Source organism: Coregonus lavaretus, assembly GCF_964263955.1.
Source record: "Coregonus lavaretus genome assembly, contig: HAP1_SCAFFOLD_3613, whole genome shotgun sequence".
NCBI lineage: Eukaryota > Metazoa > Chordata > Actinopteri > Salmoniformes > Salmonidae > Coregonus > Coregonus lavaretus.
Genome location: NW_028158718.1, coordinates 1,591 through 26,335, shown reverse-complemented (window position 1 = coordinate 26,335; position 24,745 = coordinate 1,591). Strand labels below are relative to the sequence as shown.

At 48.1% G+C, this 24,745-nt stretch overlaps 1 protein-coding gene across 1 annotated transcript; it reads right to left on the bottom strand.

Moving 5' to 3' along the window:
* Window positions 1-1,116: 1,116 nt before the first annotated feature.
* LOC311123662 (LON peptidase N-terminal domain and RING finger protein 1-like) lies at window positions 1,117-23,351 on the bottom strand (the record flags this gene model as incomplete). Its single annotated transcript, XM_084197906.1, has 9 exons — window positions 1,117-1,790; window positions 2,429-2,578; window positions 3,152-3,314; window positions 4,286-4,444; window positions 5,838-5,959; window positions 17,593-17,707; window positions 17,810-17,885; window positions 17,978-18,305; window positions 23,229-23,351. Coding segments are annotated over 9 exons (1,386 nt in total), but the record flags the coding sequence as incomplete, so codon positions are not given.
* Between the last annotated feature and the right edge of the window lie 1,394 nt (window positions 23,352-24,745).

Sequence of the window (24,745 nt, the reverse complement as noted above, 5' to 3'; positions counted from 1 at the left end):
GAGGTGTACCTGTGGATGTATTTCAAGGCCTACCTTCAAACTCAGTGCCTATTTGCTTGACATCATGGGAAAATCATTGAAATCAGCCAAGCCCTCCGAAAAAAAATGGTAGACCTCCACAAGTCTGGTTCATCTATGGGAGCAATTTCCAAATGCCTGAAGGTACCACGTTCATCTGTATAAATAATAGTACGCAAGTATAAACACCATGGGACCACGCAGCTGTCATACCGCTCAGGAAGGAGACGCGTTCTGTCTCCTAGAGATGAACGTACTTTGGTGCGAAAAGTGCAAATCAATCCCAGAACAACTGCAAGGGACCTTGTGAAGATGCTGGAGGAAACAGGTACAAAAGTATCTATATCCACAGTAAAACGAGTCCTATATCGACATAACCTGAAAGGACGTTCAGCAAGGAAGAAGCCACTGCTCCAAAACCACCCTAAAAAAGCCTGACTACAGTTTGCAACTACACATGGGGACAAAGATCGTACTTTTTGGAGAAATGTCCTCTGGTCTGATGAAACAAAAATAGAACTGTTTGGCCATAATGACCATCGTTATGTTTGGAGGAAAAAGGGGGTTGCTTGCAAGCTGAAGAACACCATCCCAACCGTGAAGCACGGGTGGCAGCATCATGCTGTGGGGGTGCTTTGCTGCAGGAGGGACTGGTGCACTTCACAAAATAGATGGCATCATGAGGAAGGAAAAGTATGTGGATATATTGAAGTAACATCTCAAGACATCAGTCAGGAAGTTAAAGCTTGGTCGCAAATGGGTCTTCCAAATGGACAATGACCCCAAGCATACTTCCAAAGTTGTGGCAAAATGGCTTAAGGACAACAAAGTCAAGGTATTGGAGTGGCCATCACAAAGTCCTGACCTCAATCCTATAGAACATTTGTGGGCAGAACTGAAAAAGCGTGTGCGAGCAAGGAGGCCTACAAACCTGACTCATTTACACCAGCTATGTCAGGAGGAATGGGCCAAAATTCACCCAATTTATTGTGGAAGGCTACCGAAACGTTTGACCCAAGTTAAACAATTTAAAGGCAATGCTACCAAATACTAATTGAGTGTATGTAAACTTCTGACCCACTGGGAATGTGATGAAAGAAATAAAAGCTGAAATAAATCATTCTCTCTACTATTATTCTGACATTTCACATTCTTAAAATAAAGTGGTGATCTTAACTGACCTAAGACAGGGATTTTTTACTAGGAGTAAATGTCAGGAATTGTGAAAAACTGAGTTTAAATGTATTTGGCTTAGGTGTATGTAAACTTCCGACTTCAACTGTATGTAAGTGATAAAACAATCTCTTTCTGCTCTTGTGTGTGTGTGTGTGTGTGATATTTTAGTGGATGTGTGTGTGTGATATATTAGTGTGTGTGTGTGTGATATATTAGTGTGTGTGTGTGTGTGTGATATATTAGTGTGTGTGTGTGTGTGATATATTAGTGTGTGTGTGTGTGTGTGATATATTAGTGTGTGTGTGTGCCTGTACTGTCTGTATTTTGTATGGTTCACATTATCCAGTCTGTAGAGACTCTCCTCTCCTCTGTGTAGGGTACTGGATAGGCATCAGAAACACCAGTATAGCTGTATCCCTCGATCTCCTTCATACTCCTCCTCTTCTCTAGCTCTGGGAGAAGTACTCCAGAACGATGCGCAGGTGTCCCAGGCGGTCCTTGAGGGAGGGCAGAGACAGGACAGTGGTCTGGTAGGCAGGGTCCAGCTGGAGAACTGACAACAACCACCAACACCACGCTGGACCATTGTTGGAGGCCTGAGGGAGAGAGACAGGGAGAGAAAGGAGAGAGAAGGGAGAGAGAGAGAAGGAAGAGGGAGAGACAGGGAGAGAGAGAGAAGGGAGAGAGACAGTGAGAGAGAGAGACAGGGAGACAGGGAGAGAGAGAGACAAGGAGAGAGAAGGGAGAGAGACAGGGAGAGAAAGAGCCCGGGAGAGACAGGGAGAGAGACGGAGAGAGAAGGGAAAGAGACAGGGAGAGAAAGAGACCGGGAGAGACAGGGAGAGAGACGGAGAGAGAGGGGAGAGAGACGGGGAGAGAAAGAGACCGGGAGAGACAGGGAGAGAGACGGAGAGAGAAGGGAGAGAGACAGGGAGAGAGAAGGGAGAGAGAGAGACAGGGAGAGAGAAGGGAGAGAGAGGGAGAGGGAGAGAGAGAGAAGGGAGAGAGAGAGAAGGGGGAGAGAGAGAAGGGAGAGAGAGAGACAGGGAGAGAGACAGGGAGAGAGAGAAGGAAGAGAGAAGGGAGAGAAGGAAGAGAGAAGGGAGAGAGAGAGACAGGGTGAGAAAGGAGAGAGAGCGATGGGGAGATATAGATGATATTAGACATTAGATATGTACTGGTCTGGAAGTGGTAGGTGATAGAGCAAGGTCTGTCTGTGTGTGTGTGTGTGTACCTGTATGTTGTCGTCCTTGTCAGGCATGGTTCCATACTGTCTGCTGATCTGTTCTCTGATGCGTGTGGTGAGGCGTGTGTACCAGTCCTGGGCCTGCTCATACACACTGTCATGGAGGCTCTGCAACAGCTCGAACTCTGACCCCTCAGCCTAAGAACATAGGAGGATATTCTCAATGAAAAATACATACAGTACAATTGATTCTGTTCAAACCTTTAAATATAGAAACAAACTCTCTCTTTAGTCTTTCTTTGATTCCTCTCTCACACACACAGACCTTGCCTATCACCTATCACTTCCAGACCAGAACTCATCTAGTGTCTAATTCTCTCACTCTCCCTCTCTCTCTCCCTCCCTCTCTCCCTCCCTCTCTCTCCCTCTGCCTCCCCCTCCCTCCCTCTCTCCCTCTCTCTCTCCCACTCTCTCCCTCTCTCTCCCATGCCCTCCTAAGGTATATCCACTAGAGTGCTGAACATTGCCTTTACAAACTGTTGCTTGGAAACAGGCAAAGTACCAGCGGAACACTCACTGAAGGACTAGCTAATAAAATAGCATTTGTAACCTTCCCAAGGAGTGGTAAATTGAACCAAAAAACTGCATTCACAGGGGACATCCAGGGCCAGGATTAGGTTAGAACAACCTTTGGTAACTTACCATGTGGTCCTCCATGTATTCTATATCAGCGGTGTGGTATCCAGCTCTCTTCAGTGTGTGTGTGTGTACCTTGTGGTCCTCCATGTACTCTATATCAGCGGTTTGGTATCCATCTCTCTGTCCTCTCTTTAGGACCCTGAAGCGACTTCCTCCCACACAGTCCACATAGGAGCGACCATCAGGCAACACCTCTAGGCTATGAATCTCCAGCATACAGCCATAGTCTGCAAATCTGGAGGATACACACACACACCGAGTCAGACACACACCGAGTCAGACACACACCGAGTCAGACACACACCGAGTCAGACACACACCGAGTCAGACACACACACACAAAGTCAGACACACACCGAGTCAGACACACACACAGTCAGACACACACACACACAGTCAGACACACACACACAGTCAGACACACACACACAAAGTCAGACACACACACACAGTCAGACACACACAAAGTCAGACACACACCAAGTCAGACACACACACACAGTCAGACACACACACAGTCAGACACACACACAGTCAGACACACACACACAGTCAGACACACACAAAGTCAGACACACACACCGAGTCAGACACACACACCGAGTCAGACACACACACCGAGTCAGACACACACACCGAGTCAGACACACACACCGAGTCAGACACACACCGAGTCAGACACAGACCGAGTCAGACACACACCGAGTCAGACACACACCGAGTCAGACACACACCGAGTCAGACACACACCGAGTCAGACACACACACAGTCAGACACACACACCGAGTCAGACACACACACCGAGTCAGACACACACACCGAGTCAGACACACACCGAGTCAGACACACACACAGAGTCAGACACACACACAGACTCAGACACACACACAGAGTCAGACACACACACAGAGTCAGACACACACACAGAGTCAGACACACACACAGAGTCAGACACACACACAGAGTCAGACACACACACAGACTCAGACACACACACAGAGTCAGACACACACACAGAGTTGTTGGAACCATGCTGAAAGGGTCATGTGAAAGACAATCAGATCCCCACAACAGTGTGACTCAGCTCAGTGTGACTCAGCTCAGTGTGACTCAGCACAGTAGTTGTAAAAAGGGAAACAGAGTCAGACACACACAGGGTTCATTTTCATACCAGTATTTTCAGATTGTATACATCCACGACCCACCCTTTTCCATGTTCGTAGCTGCACATGCCAAACTTCTTGGTGCCCGTCTCCATGCATCGTCTCATCATAAGGCGGTAGCGAGGCTCGAAGATGTGGAGAGGACAGGGCACGCCCGGGTATGCCACCGTACACACAAAGATAGGGATGTCCTTAGTTAGACTGAGAGAGAGAGAGAGAGAGAGAGAGAGAGAGAGAGAGAGAGAGAGAGAGAGAGAGAGAGAGAGAGAGAGAGAGAGAGAGAGAGAGAGAGAGAGAGAGAGAGAGAGAGAGAGAATCATCATCAGGGTAACAGTGGCGTTAAGGAGGTGTGTTGCTGTTCTCCAGCAGCTGGTGTTGTTGCTGTGTGCGGTGCCTTGCCAATGACCTCACGGTCACAATGTCTACTCTCTACTGTATAAGGAGCCTGATGCCTGTTGCCACAGTTACCATTAGGTTTGCCAACTCGCCCCAAGCTCATTCTGGCGAGCTTAGGGTGAGTTGTCCATCAACATTTTCGTGTTTCAGTCTCTCATTTCATTCAGGCATTAAGAAATAGTTCCAAAGCTCGTTTTACAGGTAAGGGCCAATTTTCATAGCCTGGTTAAACCAGACTGAACGCTGCACTCACAAATGGGAACAACCTCTCCCTCAACGTGACCAAGACAAAGGAGATGATTGTGGACTACAGGAAAAAAAAGAGGACTGAGCACGCCCCCATTCTCATCGACGGGGCTGTAGTGGAACAGGTTGAGAGCTTCAAGTTCCTTGGTGTCCACATCACCAACGAACTATCATGGTCCAAACACACCAAGACCGTCGTGAAGAGAGCACGACAAAGCCTATTCCCCCTCAGGAGACTGAAAAGATTTGGCATGGGTCCTCAGATCCTCAAAAAATTCTACAGCTGCACCATCGAGAGCATCCTGACTGGTTGCATCACCGCCTGGTATGGCAACTGCTTGGCCTCCGACCGCAAGGCACTACAGAGGGTAGTGCGTACGGCCCAGTATATCACTGGGGCCAAGCTTCCTGCCATCCAGGACCTCTATACCAGGCGGTGTCAGAGGAAGGCCCTCAAAATTGTCAAAGACTCCAGCCACCCTAGTCATAGACTGTTCTCTATGCTACCGCACGGCAAGCTGTACCGGAGTGCCAAGTCTAGGTCCAAAAGACTTCTTAACAGCTTCTACCCCCAAGCTATAAGACTCCTGAACAGCTAATCATGGCTACCCGGACTATTTGCACTGCCCCCCCACCCCATCCTTTTTACGCTGCTGCTACTCTGTTAATTATTTATGCATAGTCACTTTAACTCTACCCACATGTACATATTACCTCAACTACCTCAACTAGCCGGTGCCCCCGCACATTGACTCTGCAACGGTACCCCCCTGTATATATAGCCTCCCTACTCTCACTTTATTGTGACCAATAAAATTTGATTTGATTTGAAACGTATAGAAATCAGTTTGCGTGCTAGGCTACAGTTCTGGGAGATTCTAGAACAAACCGGGAGGGTTCGCAATCGATCCCCGTTTACCCCTAGTTACAGTGCGCCAGCGACAGGACTCACTTGGAGAGTTCGGCCATCTCAGTCTCGTGGACCTGCTTCCTCTCAGCCAGCTGCAGGGGGAAGAGGCGGGACATGATCTCCTGCAGAAGCACTGTGGGGTTGTACTTCCTGTTCTTAAAGTACTACACAGGAAACAGGAAGTGATTCAGCATTATTGGGAAGAAAAGTAACAAATAAGTTTATCCCATTTAAAGTGTTCCCCCTTGGGTTATAAACACAGTAGCAACATAACAACAGTACAAAGCAATCCTTCCATTGTAATTATATACAATGTGTTTCTGATTGAGCCCAGAGACTATGTACATAGACAAAGACCGTAGTTACGTAGGCCCTAGTTACGTAGAACATACAGTGCCTTGCAAAATGATTCAGACCTGTCACGTCTCCTCCTGTTGCTCCCCTCCAGCGCTCTGATTCACCGGTCTACTGAGCCACCGGTCTGAGCGCACCACCTCGGCAACACCGGAATGGAAACCAAACGCACCCTAATCACCTCCAGCGCACCTGCACCTCATCATCTCATCACCACCCCTATTTAGCCCTGGACTGTTCTGGATGATGTTGTGTGTGATTGTTAAGCTTCGTGTCATTTACTCTTTCTTTGTTGTTTCTCTTGCTCATTGTTATGTAAACCCTGACCTTGTTAATTCCTGCGTCTGCGTCCTGCCTCTTTGTATACTCAGTACGCGTCACAGAATCACACACCAAACGAAAATGGAGCAGGAGTTTCCCAGTGCCTCAACCAGCACCAGCAGCAGCTTGCCCAGTTGAACGCCGCCATGCAGGAAGTGCTCCAAACTCTGCATAATCTGCCCAGCGCTCCGGTTCCACCTCAGGGTGCGGCGAGTGCCCCCAATCCACCTGTTCCTGTGCTATCACCCACTCCTGCGGGAACCCTCGCCCTACCGGAGCGCTATGACGGTAAAACTACTAAATGTAGCGGCTTCCTGCTACAGGTTTCCCTTTATCTGGCGCGTCAGCCTGGGACATATCCATCTGACCAAGCCAGGATAGCGCTGGTGATTTCACTTCTTAAAGGAAAGGCGCTGGATTGGGCCACGGCAGTCTGGGAAGGAGAGGAGGCAGTGGCACTTCCCTACCCCACCTTCCTCGCTAGGTTCAGGGCGTTGTTTGATCATCCCACGGAGGGAAAGGACGAGGGTGAGCGTCTCCTCCATCTACAACAGAGAGAGGGGCCTGCGTCCGAGTACGCTCTGAGCTTCCGCACGGTGGCGGCGTCTTCCAGCTGGAATGAGCGTGCTCTGCGCACGGCCTTCAGAAGGGAGGACATCAAGACGGAACTCGCATGTCGGGACGACGAGATGGACCTTGATACCCTCATCACCAAGTCCATCCGTCTTGACGACATGTTGAGAGAGAGATGGCGTTCCCAACACCTCCCGGAGCCTCGACACTCATCCCATCTGAGCTATGGAAGCCGCAGCACCCCCTACACCACCAGGCACCACAGATCTCCTGGCGGCTCCCTATCTTGGCCTTATGACTCCCGTCGCCGCTCCGTGAGTGTTACGTCAGCTCCTATCAAAAAACCATTGTTTTTAGTTCCCATAACGGTGACTGGTTATTCCTTCTCTTCCATTTCTACCGCAATGATAGATTCCGGATCAGCGGGGAACCTTATTGATAGGGAGTTGGTCTCTGAATGGTGGTTGCCACCGTGCCACTGCCATCTCCGCTACACGTCACCTCACTGGACAATAAACCCCTTGGATCAGGCACCATTACGCACGTCACTCTTCCCATCACCATCACCATTCCCACACTACCGGTGCACCACGAGGAGCTGTCATTCCACATCGTCACGTCACCCCTTCACCGGGTCGTCTTGGGATTTCCCTGGCTCAGACTACACAACCCCACCATCAATTGGAGCACCAAGAGGATCACAGCCTGGTCCACTTCATGCCGGAAGACCTGCCTGCCGGTGGTTTGTGTTCCACGTTAGTGGAGAGTCCGGAGTCCGCCCTCCAGCCCAACATTCCACGTGAGTAGGCAGATGTCTCCGATGTCTTCTCTGCCTCCAAGGCTAAGTGTCTCCCTCCTCACGGCCCTGGGACTGCACCATTGACCTGCTGGAGGGACAACACCGCCCGAAGAGTCGCATTTACCCCCTTTCCATGGCGGAGACTGAGGCCATGGAGAAGAACAGTGGGGGAAAAAAGTATTTAGTCAGCCACCAATTGTGCAAGTTCTCCCACTTAAAAAGATGAGAGAGGCCTGTAATTTTCATCATAGGTACACGTCAACTATGAGAGACAAAATGAGAAAAAAAAATCCAGAAAATCACGTTGTAGGAATTTTAATGAATTTATTTGCAAATTATGGTGGAAAATAAGTATTTGGTCAATAACAAAACTTTCTCAATACTTTGTTATATACCCTTTGTTGGCAATGACACAGGTCAAACGTTTTCTGTAAGTCTTCACAAGGTTTTCACACACTGTTGCTGGTATTTTGGCCCATTCCTCCATGCAGATCTCCTCTAGAGCAGTGATGTTTTGGGGCTGTCGCTGGGCAACACAGACTTTCAACTCCCCCCAAAGATTTTCTATGGGGTTGAGATCTGGAGACTGGCTAGGCCACTCCAGGACCTTGAAATGCTTCTTATGAAGCCACTCCTTCGTTGCCCGGGCGGTGTGTTTGGGATCATTGTCATGCTGAAAGACCCAGCCACGTTTCATCTTCAATGCACTTGCTGATGGAAGGAGGTTTTTACTCAAAACCTCACGATACATGGCCCCATTCATTCTTTCCTTTACACGGATCAGTCATCCTGGTCCCTTTGCAGAAAAACAGCCCCAAAGCATGATGTTTCCACCCCCATGCTTCACAGTAGGTATGGTGTTCTTTGGATGCAACTCAGCATTCTTTGTCCTCCAAACATGACGAGTTGAGTTTTTACCAAAAAGTTATATTTTGGTTTCATCTGACCATATGACATTCTCCCAATCCTCTTCTGGATCATCCAAATGCACTCTAGCAAACTTCAGACGGGCCTGGACATGTACTGGCTTAAGCAGGGGGACACGTCTGGCACTGCAGGATTTGAGTCCCTGGCGGCGTAGTGTGTTACTGATGGTAGGCTTTGTTACTTTGGTCCCAGCTCTCTGCAGGTCATTCACTAGGTCCCCCCGTGTGGTTCTGGGATTTTTGCTCACCGTTCTTGTGATCATTTTGACCCCACGGGGTGAGATCTTGCGTGGAGCCCCAGATCGAGGGAGATTATTAGTGGTCTTGTATGTCTTCCATTTCCTAATAATTGCTCCCACAGTTGATTTCTTCAAACCAAGCTGCTTACCTATTGCAGATGCAGCCTGGTGCAGGTCTACAATTTTGTTTCTTGTGTCCTTTGACAGCTCTTTGGTCTTGGCCATAGTGGAGTTTGGAGTGTGACTGTTTGAGGTTGTGGACAGGTGTCTTTTATACTGATAACAAGTTCAAACAGGTGCCATTAATACAGGTAACGAGTGGAGGACAGAGGAGCCTCTTAAAGAAGAAGTTACAGGTCTGTGAGAGCCATCAATCTTGCTTGTTTGTAGGTGACCAAATACTTATTTTCCACCATAATTTGCAAATAAATTCATTAAAAATCCTACAATGTGATTCTCTGGAGAAAAAAAAAATCTCAATTTGTCTGTCATAGTTGACGTGTACCTATGATGAAAATTACAGGCCTCTCTCATCTTTTTAAGTGGGAGAACTTGCACAATTGGTGGCTGACTAAATACTTTTTTTCCCCACTGTATGTGGCAGAGACCCTGAAACAGGGGTTCATCAGACGCTCTACCTCTCCTGCCTCCGCCAGCTTCTTCTTCGTGGCCAAAAAAGACGGAGGACTGAGACCCTGCATTGACTACAGGGGCCTGAACGCAGTCACCACCAAGTACCGGTACCCCCTCCCTCTGGTTCCGTCAGCCATCGAGCAGCTACGAGCGGGCCGGTACTTTACCAAATTGGACCTGAGGAGTGCCTACAACCTGATCCGAATCCGGGAAGGAGACGAGTGGAAGACGGCATTCAGCACTACCTCAGGCCACTATGAATACTGCGTCATGCCCTACGGCCTCGCCAACGCACCTTCTGTGTTCCAGTCCTTCGTCAATGACGTGTTCCGGGACATGCTGAGTAGACAGGTGGTGGTGTACATCGACGATATCCTGATCTACTCGGCTACGTTCGAGGAGCACGTCAGGGATGTCCGAGCTGTCCTACTCCGCCTCCGGGAACACAGCCAGTTGGTGAAGGGGGAGAAATGCGAATTCCACCAACAGGCCATCTCCTACCTGGGATACCGGATCAGTCCTCAGGGGGTGTTCATGGAAGGAGTGAAGACAGACGGCGTCAGGTCATGGCCAGTTCCCACCACCATCAATGGCCTACAGAGCTTCCTGGGCTTCGCTAATTTCTACCGGCGTTTCATCAGGTCATTCAGCTACATAGCCGCCCCGCTCAACTCTCTCTTTAAGGGTGGGCCTCAGAAGCTGGCCTGGAATCCTGAGGCTGATGCTGCCTTCAAGAGGCTGAAGGAGAGGTTCACCACAGCGCCCATCCTAAAACACCCAGATCCTAATCCCCCACAGAGAGGAACTATGGAGTTGGAGACAGGGAGCTGTTGGCGGTGGTCCTTGCTCTGTAGGAATGGAGACACTGGCTGGAGGGCGCAGTCCATCCATTCCGGATTCTTACTGACCACTGGAATTTGGAGCACATAAGGGCAGCGAAACGGATGAACTCTCGTCAAGCCAGGCGGGCCCACTTTCTCACTCGCTTCCAATTCATTCTGTCCTACCGCCCAGGATCCCAGAATGTGAAGGCCGACGCACTCTCCAGGATGCACCATACCGGAGAAAGGAAGGATCTGGGGGGTCCTATCATGCCCTCGTTTCTCATTGTTGCTCCTGTCATTAGGGATGTGGACGAAGACATCCGCCTGGCGGCTCAGGAGGACCCAGCGCCTGCCAAAGCCCCTCCAGGGTGCGTGTATGTACCCACCAGTGTCCGTGACCGCCTGCTGTTCTGGGCGCACACCACCCTTACGGCAGGGCACTCTGGTATTACGCGCACCCTGCATTCTCTAGCCCAAAAATACTGGTGGTCCACCTTGGCTTCTGATGTCTCCCGCTATGTTAACTCCTGTTCCGTATGTGCCCAAACGAAGACACCTCGGAACGCCCCAGCAGGCAAACTAGTTCCTCTCCCAGTGCCTCAGCAACCTTGGTCACACCTGTCCATAGACTTTGTCACCGACCTTCCACGTTCTGACAGCTTCACCACAGTCATGGTGGTCGTAGATCGGTTCTCCAAATCATGCTTTTTTTGCCACTAACTGGTCTTCCTTCTGCTCTCCAGGTCGCTGAGGTCCTGTTCCAACAGGTCTTCTGGCATTATGGACTTCCGGAGGACATTGTCTCGGACCGTGGCCCCCAATTCACCTACCGAGTGTGGAAGGTTTTCCTGGAGTAGATCGGGGCCAGCCTCACTTCCGGGTATAGGCCTCAGTCCAATGGGCAGGTGGAGCGCATGAACCAGGAGCTGGGGAGGTTTCTTCGTTGCCACTTCCAGGACCGGCAGGGTGAGTGGGCGAGGTTTCTTCCCTGGGCAGAATATGCCCAGAACTCCCTCGTTCACTCCTCCACGGGGCTCACTCCCTTCCAGTGCGTCCTGGGGTACCAGCCGGCCCTGGCCCCTTGGACACCCAGCCAGACCGATGCGCCTGCTGTCGACGAGTGGTTCCACAGGGCCGGACAGGTCTGGGACGCCACCCATGTCCATCTCCAGAGGGCCATTCATCGGCAGAAGGACCAAGACGACCGCCACCGCAGTGAGGCCCCTGTATTCCAGCCTGGGGATCGTGTCTGGCTCCCTCTCCGCCTGCCCTGCAAGAAACTGAGCCCCTGGTTTCTGGGGCCGTTTAAGGTCCTCCGGCAGATAAATGAGGTTTCATACCGGCTGCTCCTTCTCCCTCACTACTGTGTCTCACCCACTTTTCATGTGTCTCTCCTCAGGCCGGTGGTTCCTGGTCCTCTGGTGGATGCCGTCCCCCGGGTATGACTCCTCCGCCCCTGGACATTGATGGGAGTCCGGCGTATGCGGTCAGGGACCTGCTGGACTCCAGGTTCCGTGGGGGACGGCTCCATTACCTGAAGGACTGGGAGGGGTATGGTGCTGAGGAGAGGAGCTGGGTTCTGGCTGAGGACGCTCTGGACCCCAACCTAATTTGGGACTTCCACTGTCGCCGCCCTGACCGGCCCGCTCCTCGGAGTCGTCCTCCTGACCGGTGTCCGGGGGTGGGTACTGTCACGTCTCCTCCCATTGCTCCCCTCCGGAGCTCTGATTCGCCGGTCTACTGAGCCACTGGTCTGAGCACACCACCTTGGCAACACCGGAATGGAAACCCAACGCACCCTAATCACCTCCAGCGCACCTGCACCTCATCATCTCATCACCACCCCTATTTAGCCCTGGACTGTTCTGGATGATGATGTGTGTGATTGTTAAGCTTTGTGTCGTTTACTCTTTCTTTGTAATTTCTCTTGCACATTGTTAAGTAAACCTTGACCTTGTTAATTCCTGTGTCTGCGTCCTGCCTCTTCGTATACTCAGTATGCGTCACAAGACCCCTTGGATTTCTTCAAATTTTTTTGTGTTTCAAAGTGGGATTAAAATCGATTTCAGTGTAATTTTTTGTCAACAATTTACATAAAATACTCTAATGTCGAAGTGGAAGAACAATTTTATGTTTTCTAAAGATTCATAGAAATTAAATAACTAAAATATATTTGTTGCATAAGTATTCAGAGTCCATACATGTTAGAAACCCATTTGGCATCGATTACAGCTGTGAGTCTTCTTGGGTAAGTCTATAAGAGCTTTGCACACCTGGATTGTGCAATCTTTGACCATGATTCTTTAAAAAATGATTAAAGCTCTGTCAAGATGTTGGGGATCATGGCTAGAAAGCAATTTTCATGTCTTGCCATTGATTTTCAAGCAGATTTAAGTCAAAACTGTAACTTGGCCACTCAGGAACATTCACTGTCTTCTTGGTAAGCAACTCCAGTGTAGATTTGGCCTTGTGTTTTAGGTTATTGTCCTGCTGAAAGGTGAGTTCCTCTCCCAGTGTCTGGTGTAAAGCAGACTGAACCAGATTTTCCTCTAGGGTTATGCCTGAGCTTAGCTCCATCCATCCTGTTTCTTTTTATCCTGAAAAACTCCCAAGTATTTGCCGATGTCAAGCATACCCATACCATGATGCAGCCACCACCATGCTTGAAAATAAGGAGGCAGTTACTCGGTGATGTGTTGTGTAGGATTTGTCCCAAACAGAAAGCTTTGCATTTAGGCCAAAAAGTTTATTCTTTTGCAGTGTTTGTTTTTGCAGTTACAGTGAGGGAAAAAAGTATTTGATCCCCTGCTGATTTTGTATGTTTGCCCACTCACAAAGAAATGATCAGTCTATAATTTTAATGGTAGGTTTATCTGAACAGTGAGAGACAGAATAACAACAAAAAAATCCAGAAAAACGCATGTCAAAAATGTTATAAATTGATTTGCATTTTAATGAGGGAAATAAGCAGGGGCGGTGTGTTCATTAGGGCGATATGGGCGACGCACTGCCAAACGGGAAAAGGAAGGGATTTTTTTTCTAAGCAATTATATCACGGCAACAGTAGTTATCAGTGTTCTAATCTAGACGTCTGATCTGCCACTAAATGTCCAATCAGGCTAAAGTCGTGCTTCAAATGGCCCCGCCCCTTTTGGGGCGATTTCAGTCAGGTTGAAAATCGCCCCAGAAGTCTCTCATAGACTCTCATGTAAAATCTTTTTTTTTCAAATATCAGAGCTTTCAATACAATCTCTATGGGTTCCGGGAGGGCTTGCACTTACGCGCTTTCGTCATACGTAACATAACCATGAACGTAACTAAGAAAAGAGCGGGTAGCAGCGTCAATCAATTCACGTACTACTGTCAAGATGGCTAGCGTTCAGTGCAACTCGATTGTCTCTTTGAAAGAAGTTCCTTTTTGTCGGCGAACAAATCAAGATAAAAAAATGTAATAATTCAACAGGTTTCTACTAAAGGGGGACAGTCCTACACCCGAGGATTTTCCAAAAATTGGTACGAACGAAAAACCTGGCTAGCAGGCTGCGATGTAGCTAATGCAGTCTTCTGCTACCCCTGCTTACTCTTTCACCCTGAAGGCGGCACGGCAGACAGCACCGCTTGGACAGCGACTGGTGTAAAGGACATGCACCATCTTTCAGAAAAGATTAAGAAACATGAGCTGTCAAAGACCCACATGGATAGCTGTTTGAGATTGTCTGCTTTGGGGAGAATGAACATTGCCACTCAACTGGATGAGGGATACAGGCTAGCTGTCCGCCGCCACAACGATGAGGTTAGCAAGAACCGCCACATCCTCAGCCGGCTAATCCAGTGTGTGAAGTTTTGCGGAGTGTTTGAGTTAGCTTTGCGAGGCAAAGATGAAACTGAGGGCTCCACCAACCCTGGTATTTTTCTTGGACTTGTCAACTTTGTGGCACAATTAGATGAGGTGTTTTATGGAAATGCATATTGTTTATGCAGTGTTGAGGAATGTGAAAGAACACCCTTGATTATTTTTACTGTGATAACTTATTTTGCTTTTGTAAGCCAACACTTTTGAGATCAGTCAATAAATGCTTCTGGTATTGACTTATATGCTGCCCCTGTCTTCATGTTGTTGCTGGACATATCTTTTTTAAAATGTGTGTAGGTCACCTAAATCATCAGAAAAATTGCCCCCCCTGAGAATTTTTTCAGGAGCCGCCACTGGAAATAAGTATTTGACCCTCTCTAAATCAGAAAGATTTCAGGCTCCCAGGTGTCTTTAATACAGGTAACGAGCTGAGATTAGACTAATCTCAGCTTGTTACCTGTATAAAAGACACCTGTCCACAGAAGCAATCAATCAGTCAGATTCCAAACTCTCCACCATGGCCAAGACCAAAGAGCTCTCCAAGGATGTCAGGGACAAGATTGTAGACCTACACAAGGCTGGAATGGGCTACAAGACCATCGCCAAGCAGCTTGGTGAGAAGGTGACAACAGTTGGTGCGATGGAAGAAAATGACCCAAAACACACGGCCAAGGCAACAAAGGAGTGGCTCAAGAAGAAGCACATTAAGGTCCTGGAGTGGCCTAGCCAGTCTCCAGACCTTTATCCCATAGAAAATCTGTGGAGGAAGCTGAAGGTTCGAGTTGCCAAACATCAGCCTTGAAACCTTAATGACTTGGAGAAGATCTGCAAAGATGAGTGGGACAAAATCCCTCCTGAGATGTGTGCAAACCTGGTGGCCAACTACAAGAAACATCTGACTTCTGTGATTTCCAACAAGGGTTTTGCCACAAAGTCATGTTTTGCAGAGGGGTGAAATACTTATTTCCCTCATTAAAATGAAAATCAATTTATAATACACTGCTCAAAAAAATAAAAGGAACACTTAAACAACACAATGTAACTCCAAGTCAATCACACTTCTGTGAAATCAAACTGTCCACTTAGGAAGCAACACTGATTGACAATAAATGTCACATGCTGTTGTTCAAATGGGATAGACAACAGGTGGAAATGATAGGCAATTAGCAAGACACCCCCAATAAAGGACTGGTTTTGCAGGTGGTGACCACAGACCACTTCTCAGTTCCTATGCTTCCTGGCTGATGTTTTGGTCACGTTTGAATGCTGGCGGTGCTTTCACTCTAGTGGTAGCATGAGACGGAGTCTACAACCCACACAAGTGGCTCAGGTAGTGCAGCTCATCCAGGATGGCACATCAATGCGAGCTGTGGCAAGAAGGTTTGCTGTGTCTGTCAGCGTAGTGTCCAGAGCATGGAGGCGCTACCAGGAGACAGGCCAGTACATCAGGAGACGTGGAGGAGGCTGTAGGAGGGCAACAACCCAGCAGCAGGACTGCTACCTCCGCCTTTGTGAAAGGAGGAGCAGGAGGAGCACTGCCAGAGCCCTGCAAAATGACCTCCAGCAGGCCACAAATGTGCATGTGTCTGCTCAAACGGTCAGAAACAGACTCCATGAGGGTGGTATGAGGGCCCGACGTCCACAGGTGGGGGTTGTGCTTACAGCCCAACACAGCGGAGGACGTTTGGCATTTGCCAGAGAACACCAAGATTGGCAAATTCGCCACTGGCGCCCTGTGCTCTTCACAGATGAAAGCAGGTTCACACTGAGCACATGTGACAGACGTGACAGAGTCTGGAGACGCCGTGGAGAACGTTCTGCTGCCTGCAACATCCTCCAGCATGACCGGTTTGGCGGTGGGTCAGTCATGGTGTGGGGTGGCATTTCTTTGGGGGGCCGCACAGCCCTCCATGTGCTCGCCAGAGGTAGCATGACTGCCATTAGGTACCGAGATGAGATCCTCAGACCCCTTGTGAGACCATATGCTGGTGCGGTTGGCCCTGGGTTCCTCCTAATGCAAGACAATGCTAGACCTCATGTGGCTGGAGTGTGTCAGCAGTTCCTGCAAGAGGAAGGCATTGATGCTATGGACTGGCCCGCCCGTTCCCCAGACCTGAATCCAATTGAGCACATCTGGGACATCATGTCTCGCTCCATCCACCAACGCCACGTTGCACCACAGACTGTCCAGGAGTTGGCGGATGCTTTAGTCCAGGTCTGGGAGGAGATCCCTCAGGAGACCATCCGCCACCTCATCAGGAGCATGCCCAGGCGTTGTAGGGAGGTCATACAGGCACGTGGAGGCCACACACACTACTGAGCCTCATTTTTACTTGTTTTAAGGACATTACATCAAAGTTGGATCAGCCTGTAGTGTGGTTTTCCACTTTAATTTTGAGGGTGACAAATCCAGACCTCCATAGGTTGATACATTTGATTTCCATTGATCATTTTTGTGTGATTTTGTTGTCAGCACATTCAACTATGTAAAGAAAAAAGTATTTAATAAGATTATTTCATTCATTCAGATCTAGGATGTGTTTTTTAAGTGTTCCCTTTATTTTTTTGAGCAGTGTATATATTCCATATTACATAGTATTTGGTGTAGATTGTTGACAAAAAATGTCAGTTAAATCAATTTTAATCCCACTTTGTAACACAATAAAATATGAATACTGAATATTTTTGCAAGGCACTGTAGTTACGTAGACCCTAGTTACGTAGACCCTAGTTGCGTAGACCCTAGTTACGTAGACCCTAGTTGCGTAGACCCTAGTTACGTAGACCCTAGTTGCGTAGACTACAGTTACGTAGACCCTAGTTGCGTAGACCCTAGTTGTGTAGACCCTAGTTACGTAGACCCTAGTTGCGTAGACTACAGTTACGTAGACCCTAGTTACGTAGACCCTAGTTGCGTAGACCCTAGTTGCGTAGACCCTAGTTGCGTAGACCCTAGTTGCGTAGACCCTAGTTGCGTAGACTACAGTTACGTAGACCCTAGTTGCGTAGACCCTAGTAACGTAGACCCTAGTAGCGTAGACCCTAGTTGCGTAGACCCTAGTTGCGTAGACCCTAGTTACGTAGACTACAGTTATGTAGACCCTAGTTGCGTAGACCCTAGTTGCGTAGACCCTAGTTGCGTAGACCCTAGTTGCGTAGACCCTAGTTGCGTAGACCCTAGTTGCGTAGACCCTAGTTGCGTAGACCCTAGTTACGTAGACCACAGTTACGTAGACCACAGTTACGTAGACCACAGTTGCGTAGGCCCTAGTTACCTCCTGTAGTGGCTGTTTGCAGAGGGGGCAGCGGAGGTTGTGGTCCAGGCTTCTCTCGAGGCAGGTCCTACAGAAGGTGTGTCCACAGGGAGTGGTCACTGGCTCATAGAACAACCTGTAGAGGTACAGCACTAAGATCAGTGTACAGCACAAAGTTTCTCTACAATAACAGTACCACAAGACTCCATAGGATGTACCACCTACACAAACTACTAACCTGATACAGAGGGGACATTCAAAGTCAGACACAGTGAGGACACTCAGAGAGTATTTTCTGTCCAGACTGCAGCCTCCTGAGGGAGACAACATAGAACCAATATCAACCATCAACATGTGTCTATTCTCTTTTCCAGTGTGTGTGTATGTGTGTGTGTGCTCTATGTACCCTTGCTGTGCCGCTCCTCCTTCCTCATCATCATCTCCTCATCATCCTCGGCTGAAGGGAGGAAGGACACGGCCTGACAGAGACTGAGACAGCACTCTGTACTGGTACCATGTTTCACCTTTGACCCGGTCTCCGAGTCTCCTCTCCTGTCCCCGTCTGCCCCCTCCTCCTGAGGGAATCGGAGGCTTTCGGCGTGTGTGTGGCTTTGTGTGGGTCCTGCGGGGAAGAGGCTTGTGATGGGGGGGCAGGGGTCTCGGAGGTACTCCGAGACCACCTGGAGGATCTGGGGCACCTCCTCTGGCACTGACATGCCCTCCTCCTCCAGGATCTGACCAGGGGAAACAGACACACAGATCAATCAATCTATTGGGATTAATTTTAATCACTGGACATTGATCACCGGATATTCGGCCAGTCTGCACAGCGCGTTATCGACCCAGAACATATCAGTTTTTCCGCCGGAATCACTGATTCACTGGACCTTTAACTCCGGATTCATCGCTACCAGCTGGCTACAACAAAATGGACGCTGTGGTCTGGCTAATCATCCCGAGCTAGGCCCATCTCCCGGCTATCTACCTCTCTATCAACCGGACGGGACCACCTAGTGTTGACACGGAGCCCCGCCGATCCTACACGACTGGTCTGCCGACGAAATCGTCTGATGTGGTTACGACGTTAACCACGAAGATTCCATCCATCTGCTAGCCCTGGCCCGTTAGCACACGTTATCGGTGGCCTCTTACTCACTAAACTGAACTAGCTACTGAACTAGCTACTTGCTATTAGCCACAGCTAGCGGTGTTTCACCCAGAATATTGGATTTTTTTCCGCAGGATTAATTTTTAATCACTGGACATTGATCACCGGATATTCGGCCAGTCTGCACAGAGCGTTATCGACCCAGAACATATCAGTTTTTCCGCCGGAATCACTGAATCACTGGACCTTTAACTCCGGATTCATCGCTACCAGCTGGCTACAACAAAACAGACGTAGCACACGCTAGCCGTGGCCTCTTAATCACTAGCGCTTCACCACCGGACCTTATGATAACTCAGCTATACAGCTGATATCTGCTGGACTGTTCCTTTTTACGGTACTACATCCTGTTTATGTTTAGCCTCAGCCCAAACATGGTTAGTTTATTGTTGTTTCGGTTATTTCTAATTGTACTATATCACTGTAGACCCCCCAGCCTAGCTAAACCTGCCTTAGTTAGCTCCTTTGTCCCTCCCCCCATACACTCAGAGACCGACTCAATTGATGCCTCTAGAGATACTATCTCTTTCATTGTTACCCAACGCTTAGGTTTACCTCCACTTTACTCATATCCTTCCATATCCTTGTCTGTACATAATGCCCTGAATCTTTTCTATAACACCCGGAAATCTGCCCCCTTTATTCTATGTACCCAACGCACTAGAAGACCAGTTCTTAAAGCCTTTAGCCGTATCCTTATTCTAGTCCTCCTCTGTTCCTCTGGTGATGTAGAGGCTAACCCAGGCCCTGTAGCCCCCAGTATCACTCCTACTCCCCAGGAGCTATCATTTGATGACTTCTGTAATCGCAAAAGTATTGGTTTCTTGCACATAAATATCAGAAGTCTACTTCCTAAGTTTGAGTTATTCACTGCGTTAGCACACTCTGCCAACCCTGATGTTCTAGCAGTGTCTGAATCCTGGCTCAGGAAGGCCACCAAAAATTCTGAAATTTCCATCCCCAACTATAACATTTTCCGTCTAGATAGAACTGCCAAAGGGGGTGGAGTTGCAATCTACTGTAGAGATAGCCTGCAGAGCTCTATCATACTATCCAGGTCTGTGCCCAAACAGTTTGAGCTTCTACTTCTAAAAATCCACCTTTCCAGAAATAAGTCTCTCACTGTTGCCGCTTGCTACAGACCCCCCTCAGCCCCCAGCTGTGCCCTGGACACCATATGTGAATTGATTGCCCCCCATTTATCCTCTGAGTTTGTACTGCTTGGTGACCTAAATTGGGATATGCTTAATACCCCAGCCATCCTACAATCCAAGCTAGATGCCCTCAACCTCACGCAAATTATCAACGAACCTACCAGGTACAACCCTAAATCCTTAAACATGGGTACCCTCATAGATATCATCCTGACTAACATACCCTCTAAATACACCTCAGCTGTCTTCAACCAGGATCTCAGCGATCACTGCCTTATTGCCTGCGTCCGTAATGGGTCCGCGGTCAAACGACCACCCCTCATCACTGTCAAACGCTCCCTAAAACACTTTAGCGAGGAGGCCTTCCTAATTGACCTGGCCCAGGTATCCTGGATGGATATAGATCTCATTCCGTCAGTAGAAGATGCCTGGTTGTTCCTTAAAAGTAATTTCCTCTCAATCTTAAATAAACATGCCCCATTCAAAAAATACAGAACTAAGAACCGATATAGCCCCTGGTTCTCCTCAGACTTGACTGCCCTTGACCAGCACAAAAACATCCTGTGGCGTACAGCATTAGCATCAAATAGCCCCCGCGATATGCAACTTTTCAGGGAAGTTAGGAACCAATATACACAAGCAGTCAGGAAAGCAAAGGCTAACTTTTTCAAACAGAAATTTGCATCCTGTAGCACTAACTCCAAAAAGTTTTGGGACACTGTAAAGTCCATGGAGAATAAGAGCACTTCCTCCCAGCTGCCCACTGCACTGAGGCTAGGAAACACTATCACCACCGATAAATCTACAATAATCGAGAATTTCAACAAGCATTTTGCTACAGCTGGCCATGCTTTCCATCTGGCTACCACTAACCCGGCCACCAACTCTGCACCCTCTGCTGCAACTTGCCCATGCCCCCCCCGCTTCTCCTTTACACAAATTCAGACAGCTGATGTTTTGAAAGCGCTGCAAAATCTGGACCCCTACAAATCAGCTGGGCTAGACAATCTGGACCCTTTCTTTCTAAAACTAGCCGCCGAAATTGTCGCAACCCCTATTACTAGTCTGTTCAACCTCTCTTTCATAACGTCTGAGATCCCCAGAGATTGGAAAGCTGCCGCGGTCATCCCCCTCTTCAAAGGGGGTGACACTCTAGATCCAAACTGCTACAGACCTATATCCATCCTGCCCTGCCTTTCGAAAGTATTCGAAAGCCAAGTTAACAAACAGATCATCGACCATTTCGAATACCACCGTACCTTCTCCGCTATGCAATCTGGTTTCCGAGCTGGTCACGGGTGCACTTCAGCCACGCTCAAGGTCCTAAACGATATTATAACCACGATTGATAATAGACAGTACTGTGCAGCCGTCTTCATCGACCTGGCCAAGGCTTTCGACTCTGTCAACCACCGCATTCTTATTGGCAGACTAAATAGCCTTGGTTTCTCAAATGACTGCCTCGCCTGGTTCACCAACTACTTCTCAGATAGAGTTCAGTGTGTCAAATCGGAGGGCCTGTTGTCTGGACCTATGGCAGTCTCTATGGGGGTGCCACAGGGTTCAATTCTTGGGCCGACACTTTTCTCCGTGTATATCAATGATGTCGCTCTTGCTGCTGGTGACTCTCAGATCCACCTCTACGCAGACGACACCATTTTGTATACATCTGGCCCTTCATTGGACACTGTGTTAACAAACCTCCAAACGAGCTTCAATGCCATACAACAATCCTTCAGTAGCCTTCAACTGCTCTTAAACACTAGTAAAACTAAATGCATGCTTTTCAATCGAACGCTGCTAGCACCCGCCCACCCGACTAGAATCACCACTCTCGACGGGTCTGACCTAGAGTATGTGGACAACTACAAATATCTAGGTGTCTGGTTAGACTGTAAACTCAACTTCCAGACTCACATAAAGAATCTCCAATCCAAAGTTAAATCTAGAATCGGCTTCCTATTTCGCAACAAAGCCTCCTTCACTCATGCTGCCAAACATGCCCTCGTAAAACTGACTATCCTACCGATCCTTGACTTCGGCGATGTCATTTACAAAATAGCCTCCAACACTCTACTCAGCAAATTGGATGTAGTCTATCACAGTGCCATCCGTTTTGTCTCCAAAGCCCCATACACTACCCACCACTGTGACCTGTACACTCTTGTTGGCTGGTCCTCACTACATGTTCGTCGTCAAACCCACTGGCTCCAGGCCATCTATAAATCACTGCTAGGCAAATCCCCGCCTTATCTTAGCTCATTGGTCACCATAGCAGCACCCACCCGTAGTCTGCGCTCCAGCAGGTATATCTCACTGGTCATTCCCAAAGCCAACACCTCCTTTGGCCGCCATTCCTTCCAGTTCTCTGCTGCCAATGACTGGAACGAATTGCAAAAATCTCTGAAGCTGGAGACTCTTATCTCCCTCAATAACTTTAAGCATCAGTTGTCAGAGCACCTTACCGATCACTGCACCTGTACACAGCCCATCTGAAATTAGCCCACCCAACTACCTCATCCCTATATTGTTATTTATTTTGCTCTTTTGCACCCCAGTATCTCTATTTGCACATCATCTCTTGCACATCTAGCATTCCAGTGTTAATACTATTGTAATTATTCTGCACTATAGCCTATTTATTGCCTTACCTCCATAACTTGCTACATTTGCACACACTGTATATATATTTTCTGTTGTATTTCTGACTTTATGTTTTTTTTTACCCCATATGTAACTCTGTGTTGTTTTTATTGCACTACTTTGCTTTATCTTGGCCAGGTCGCAGTTGTAAATGAGAACCTGTTCTCAACTGGCTTACCTGGTTAAATAAAGGTGAAATAAAAAAATATAATAAAATATCCATCCATTATAATGGACCTATACGTTTTCAAATAACTGCCCTTTTTCTGGCCCGCAAATCGCTTTTGACAAACAAATCGGTCTGGAAGAAAATGTGCTGCCCTCCGCTGAATTTTGAAATCCCAAAGTGGCCCTGGAGCTGAATGATTGCCCACCCCTGCTGTTCACAGTACGTGTTTAGATTGTCGAACACTGTTCCAAGGCATTCCATTCCTTAAAGCATTCCTAGAACCTGACCCCATACAGTCATTCAGCCAGGCAGTCACTGACACACTCAGCTAGTGAGACTGAATGAGACAGTGAAGAACAGTCATGCAGACAGTCAGTGAGTGACTGGACCAGTGATTTGGTAAACAGTCAGTAAATGAGCCAGTCGGTAGTAAACAGTCAGTAAATGAGCCAGTCTGTAGTAAATAGTCAGTAAATGATCCAGTCAGTAAATGAGCCAGTCAGTGTTGGCTATAGCTACTGACCTTTTTAATCTGGCTCTTGGCAGGAGTGAAGTCGGCCTGTAGTTTGAGACAGCGGTGGAACTGGATCAGGGCTTCAGACTGACGGCCCATCTCCAGTAACACTTTACCTTTACGAAAGAAACCCTGGAGAGAACAGACAAGAGAGAGAGAATAATGGATGAGAGAGAGGTAGAGAGAGAGGAATGGAAGAGAGGGGTAGAGAGAGATAGAGAGAGAGAGGAATGGAAGAAAGAGGTAGAGAGAGAGAGAGAGAGGAATGGAAGAGAGAGGTAGAGAGAGATAGAGGTAGAGAGAGGAATGGAAGAGAGAGGTAGAGAGAGATAGAGAGAGAGAGAAATGGAAGAGAGAGGTAGAGAGAGATAGAGAGAGAGAGGAATGGAAGAGAGAGGTAGAGAGATAGGAATGGAAGAGAGAGGTAGAGAGAGATAGAGAGAGAGAGGAATGGAAGAGAGAGGTAGAGAGATAGGAATGGAAGAAAGAGGTAGAGAGAGATAGAGAGAGAGAGGAATGGAAGAGAAAGGTAGAGAGAGAGAGAGAGAGAGGAATGGAAGAGAGAGGTAGAGAGAGATAGAGGTAGAGAGAGGAATGGAAGAGAAAGGTAGAGAGAGAGAGAGAGGAATGGAAGAGAGAGGTAGAGAGAGATAGAGAGAGAGAGGAATGGAAGAGAGAGGTAGAGAGCGATAGAGAGAGAGAGGAATGGAAGAGAGAGAGACAAATGGATTAGAGAAAAAAAGAAGAGCGCAACAGCCAAATCTACATTCACCTACATCAGGAAATTAGGACCTGAATATCTGAATATAGGTCAGTGTTTTTCCTCCTGGTACTTGAGTGCCACAGTCCAGACTGTGCAGGCTTTTGTCGCTGTCCGCGGTTCTAAAACATCAGTGCGCTGTTGAATTGGCGCCTTTTCCTAAACCATGCTGCTATGTGCATAATAGCACAACGGAGTTAGGAGACGAGAAAACAGCACTTGTTTTAATTGTCTAAGAAAAGTGAGGAGAGAGGAAACGCCAACTTAATTAGGTATATAATCAATAGCCTAACTGTTAAATGTGCCTGGCTTTATAAATCATCCATAGATACAGTACCAGTCAAAAGTTTGGACACACCTACTCATTCTGTCACAGTTGAGTGTAGAAGTGGTGTGGAATCAAGCGCAGGACACACAGAGGCTTGGTACTGACGTCTTTAGTGAAGACAAAAAGAACAAGCCAAACACGGCTACATACAACCTGGCAGGCAAGCGAACTTTACGCACACCGGTAAAGTACATACAAAGGCACAAAAGTGCGGAGCTCTCTACTACACCGAACAGAGAGACAAAAACGAACTAGCATCCCACAGTGACAACGAACAATTACACACAACACATGACAAAACTCAAGAGAACTTATAGGACGCATAATGAACACTAACAAGGATCAGGTGTAACAAAACAGACAAAACCAATCAAACATCGAAACATAGAACGGTGGCAGCTAGTACTCCGGAGACGACGACCGCCGAAGCCTGCCCGA